The 4,875-nt window shown below is 36.9% G+C and overlaps 1 protein-coding gene across 4 annotated transcripts in view; it reads right to left on the bottom strand.

The window, feature by feature from the left end:
• Positions 1-1,194: 1,194 nt before the first annotated feature.
• Positions 1,195-4,875, bottom strand: part of LOC120778461 (translational regulator orb2-like) — an 82,872-nt gene continuing 79,191 nt past the window's right edge. For 3 of the 4 annotated variants that reach the window (XM_040110261.1, XM_040110262.1, XM_040110263.1), the window contains exons 12-15: positions 4,518-4,706; positions 2,171-2,712; positions 1,876-2,100; positions 1,196-1,733 (exon numbers count right to left, since the gene is read on the bottom strand). In XM_040110261.1, coding sequence (XP_039966195.1) covers positions 1,511-1,733; positions 1,876-2,100; positions 2,171-2,712; positions 4,518-4,706 — 1,179 coding nt within the window. In that variant the 3' untranslated portion in view covers positions 1,196-1,510. Of the gene's footprint in view, positions 1,734-1,875; positions 2,101-2,170; positions 2,713-4,517; positions 4,707-4,875 lie in introns of all 4 variants that reach the window. The other variant, XM_040110264.1, reaches the window with a different exon arrangement.

Raw genomic sequence — 4,875 nt, 5'->3', positions numbered from 1 at the left:
ACCGTAAACTGCCGAACTGTGACACACAGTCCATCGATAATGTTTTCGGAGTGCTTTTCTTTTTAAGGGATTGAAGAACTAGAGCTGGTTGACGAAAGAGTGAACGTGGAAAAATATTTAAAAATTTTGGAGCACAGTTTGGTGTCGTCAATGGAAAACCACTTTCCACACTGTAAAAATTCATTTACCAAGATGCATGGAGCAGATGCCACAGGCCAAAAAAGTGAGTATAATTTTTTTTAAATCCCCTAATATCATAGGTATTATTATATAACTCTGCATTCTATTAACCATATTTCCTAATTTTTAGGTAAAGGATTTTCTAGAACAGCATGAAATTCCTACACTTTCTTGCTTGGCAGGGAAATAGTCCCAATTTAAATCTTTTAGAAAATCTTTGGAGAAACTTAAAGCAAGAGATTCCGAAATAAAACCTAAAAACTACATACGAGTTGAAAAAATGCGTGGAATCAGTTTGGTATGGTGGAATATCGCTCGTAACAACGTCCCGCTGAGTTGAAGCAGTAAAAAAACAAAAGGTGTATCAACAAAATATTGAAAGATCCTGTTAAATATTTCTCACCGTTAACTTCATAAACTATAGTGATGTATTTTCTATGACCGTGGCTGTATATAACGGAAATTTATTCTTAAATATATGACCAATTTCATATTATTGTTGCAGCTTTTTTGAGACACTTAAATTTTAAGAAAACACTAAAGTTAGATAGAGGTTATTGTGTTTATTGAACTAAATAATAATAATTTCTGCTTTTCTAAAGTTGCTTATGGAAAAAGAGGACCAAAGAAGATATTGGCATTTTTAAAAGTATATGTATGTAACTAGTAAATGTTTAGGTGTATAGCAGCTTTAAATATAAATTAAAAACTAAGAAATTTCTGCGTAGTTAAATTTCAATTATTTCAACTTTCCATAAGCAACCTTGCGCTATTTATAAATAATCACTATTCACCACATACAAATAAAAAAATACAAAAAATTGAAAAAAATTGTATATAATACATTAAACTAAATTATGAAATGTATAATTCATGGAATAATGGCTTATATAGTATACATATATGTACATATACATATACATATACATATATGAATATTCAAGAAACATAGATTTGTTACTACTAACTACTTTGCATTCAATATAAAAAAATTAATTATAAATTTATTATACAACTTGTGTATTGTAATCCAGTTATTTACGATATATGTATGTATGTATAAGTTTGTAATGTAAAGTTTATGGAATTGCAGCTTATAAATAAATATGTAAATATTTTTTTTTTAATATTTGGAAATTGTTTATCACGGCGAAGATGCTATTTACTTGTACGAATAACGGTATATAACTACGAGAATGTATAAAACAAAGTTTAAAAAAAATTGGAAAAATGTTTAACTTCACATTTTCAATAAAAAATTTAAACATTTTTTGTTCTTGTAAATTGTTATGTGCTACAGTATAACACTGTACTTCATATACAATTAGATCTATTCTGTCGTTTTTTTGCTAGTTTTTTCACCGCGTAAATACTCATAGGTCGGCTGACCCAGAAACGGTATGGTGACATCAACCATGTTGGGATAAACTAAAAACTTATTCACCACTTCGCACAATTTGCTCTCAATGATGCTGGTCACGATGCTGTAGTCGACAGATTTTTCACCCAATGCTGGTTTGGCTGAGAGCCAAAGGCGTGGTGGGCCACGGAAGCTGGAGTGAGAGAAGAGAACAATTATTTAAGACTCAAAAATTATTTAAAACTCAAAAATTAATTAAAAAAAACTCCAAAGTAATTAAAAAATAATATATAAATCACTAAAAACCAAAAACCATAAAAAATCCTGCAACTTACGACAGCCATATGCGATCGGATGGCGGCGGTGGTATGTTAATAACGCCACGTCCGACCAGACCACGCAGATCCACACGCAACGTTATATTCGTATTCATATTCTCGATGGCGCGCTGTACCACTGGCAAATCGGTGGCGTATTGAAAGAAGTTCGAAGCGGCAATGCGATCCACTATGCGGAAAATACGACGCGCATTGCCTGGCGCCGTGGGAATGAAGTGATAACTGTAAATACATAAAATAAAGACAATTTTATAGCAAATCAACCAACTTTCCAACAACAAGAACAAGTTACTCTGTTGCTGCAGCTGAGCTGCCATCGGCTTGTGCGCTTTGCCCTGTCGTCGTCGCTGTTGTGCCGATATTCGATGTGGTTCCTGTCGCCGTGGGCACATTCAAACTCTCGGGATCTGTATCCGAATCGCCAGTACTCTCTGCATCGCTGTCAAAGATAACATTGCTCGACACTTCATCAACGTTGTTGGTGTCATCCGCGTATAATCTGACATTTGTGCTACTTCGACTCGTGCCCTCACCGTCGGCGATCACAATGGGTGGTACGACAGTGAAATTAGTTAGAGGTGGCGCATTCGGTCCGGTATTTATCGGATTTGGCACAGTTATATTGAGTGGATCTGTGGGCCGTTTTTGTTGCTTAATACGCATCAAATTCAATTTGGTTGTGACGGTTAACTGTAGCAAACCCTCATAGGTGATGTCGGCATCTACCCAAGTGCCACGCTCATCCAGCATGGGTTGTGAGACGCGGTGAATGAGTGGCGGTGTGTCGCCTAGATTGATTTTAGTGATAACCACATCTTCAATGAAGGAGGGCAACTGTGGAAGAAGGTGTGTGTTATTATGTAAATATTTATAAAGAAGCGTTCAGAGCGGATTAGTTTATATGTATGCTATCGCCTTTTTAACAGAATGGTTCGAACTAGGCGTATGCTATATCTTCCACACAAAACGGTTCGGTCTAATATAGCATAGTGTTTTCATGGATAGAGAAAGCTTCAACCCTTATTGACAACACGAACTTCAGAAATTGACGGGTTGCTTAAGCGGAACGAACCCGAAACAATAACCATAAACATTCAAATCTATGTATATCGGAAGCACATGAATAGGTTAGCTGCACAAAGTCTATCGTTTTTTGTCAGATTTAAACTTTCAAATCATGAAACCCATATAAAAAAATATTTAATAATAGGAAAAGGATAGCCAATGTAAAATGGTGTCTTATTTAAGAAGCGCTGAGCTGAAAAATAAACCTTTAGATACTTATCATCCATATGGCTGGTAAAATTATGTCTTGATTGGGAACAAATGGCGCAAATCGCGTACGAGGTCCTAGAAAGCATATTGTGTGAAAAAACTGAAGCCACTTATGGACAAATTGATTGGACTTAACTGGCCGTTCCACCAGTGCACCCAATCCAAATCCGTTAGTTCGAAAAAGAATCTTGTGTTTGCGGCATTACCTGAGCTTGGTATGCCTGCGAATATAATCTGTCTTTGAAGAATGACGTTGAGCAATATTCGCAGTGCCAGCAGACCACCCGAACTTGGTGAACGATAGTAGCAGAGGGACCAAAAAGGCATTTTTCCGTCATGTCGAAATCCAATATGGGTGATAAGGCTAATTAAAGAAAGAATCAAGAGTAACAATTTCGACAATGCGTGAAGTTCCTCCGACTGCTCCTCGACCATGGCCCAAAGAGAGGCTGATCGATTTATATCGTTATCAATAGTAGCAAATTCCAGCATAGGAAAATTTATCAAGCTACCTGCCTCTGGATCGAAAAGCCACCAACCAGGCTGGTGTTATTGATATTATTGGCTTCAACAACCGCACCATTAGTTCTACTTTCTTCAGACTGGTTTAGTGAATTATATGGGTCTGGTAGTGAACGACGACGAAATATCCCCAGCAATATCTCCTGTCATCAAACAAACAGTGATCGCATTTGCGACTTGGCTCGCACTTCACCGTTGACAGTCATAATTTTGAAGTCGTATATTATGTCGTCTATTTGGAACCAGTATCAACACTAAAAACAATATCAGCCTTTAAATCCAACGCCGAATAACTCTTGCCAACAGGTGTTAAAGTCCTCTCTCGACGATCAAAGACCAAACTTTACAAGTCCCTCATCATTCCCGTCCTGCAATATGGTGCGGAGGCATGGACAATGACATCATATCATTGGTCGGCTTTAGAAGTGCTTGAGAGAAAGATTTTTGCTCATTGGCCACGGCGAATACCGCATTCGGTACAACGATGAGCTGTACGAAATATACGGCCACATTGACATAATTCAGCGAATCAAGAGACAGCGGCTGCGCTGACTAAGTCATGTTGTCCGGATGGAAGAGAACACTGCAGTTTTGAAAATTTTCAATTCAGTACCCGCCGGTGGCAGCAGAGGAAAAGGAAGACCTCCACTTCGTTGGGGAGCTCAGGTGGAGAAGGACCTGACTGCACATGGTATCTCGAGTTGGCACCAAGTAGCGAAAAGAAGAAACGACTGGTGCGTTGTTGTTAACTGTCGATATTTAAAGGAAGCGACGGTGCATACAAGTATATCATACATATTTTTTATTTCTATATGAGTGTAAAATTTTAATCGATTACTCACCTTTATGGCGCTAATTTTCTTCTGTAGTAATTCTTTGATCTTGTCCTTAACCATATTGTCATGAAGACAGCTATAGAGTACGCGTCCAATTAACACATTGGCCCAAACAACACTACCAGATGGGCCCAAGAATAACGACTGATCAATACCCTTCCACAAATCTTTGGCATTGCGTTTGGAGCGACGTGACTACAGTAGCGATGAAAAATAATTGAATGAAAATGGTGAGTAACATAAAACTTTCTTTGTAATTTGCCGAAAAAATAATAAGTTTTGTTAAAAATATTTAAAATTAATATTTATAAAATTTTTTATTGTTAAATGACAAAGATTATTAAAATTTTTTAATATTAATATT

This window comes from Bactrocera tryoni, chromosome 5 (genome assembly GCF_016617805.1).
Source record: "Bactrocera tryoni isolate S06 chromosome 5, CSIRO_BtryS06_freeze2, whole genome shotgun sequence".
Taxonomy (NCBI): Eukaryota; Metazoa; Arthropoda; class Insecta; order Diptera; family Tephritidae; genus Bactrocera; species Bactrocera tryoni.
This window is presented reverse-complemented; position numbering and strand designations above follow the sequence as displayed.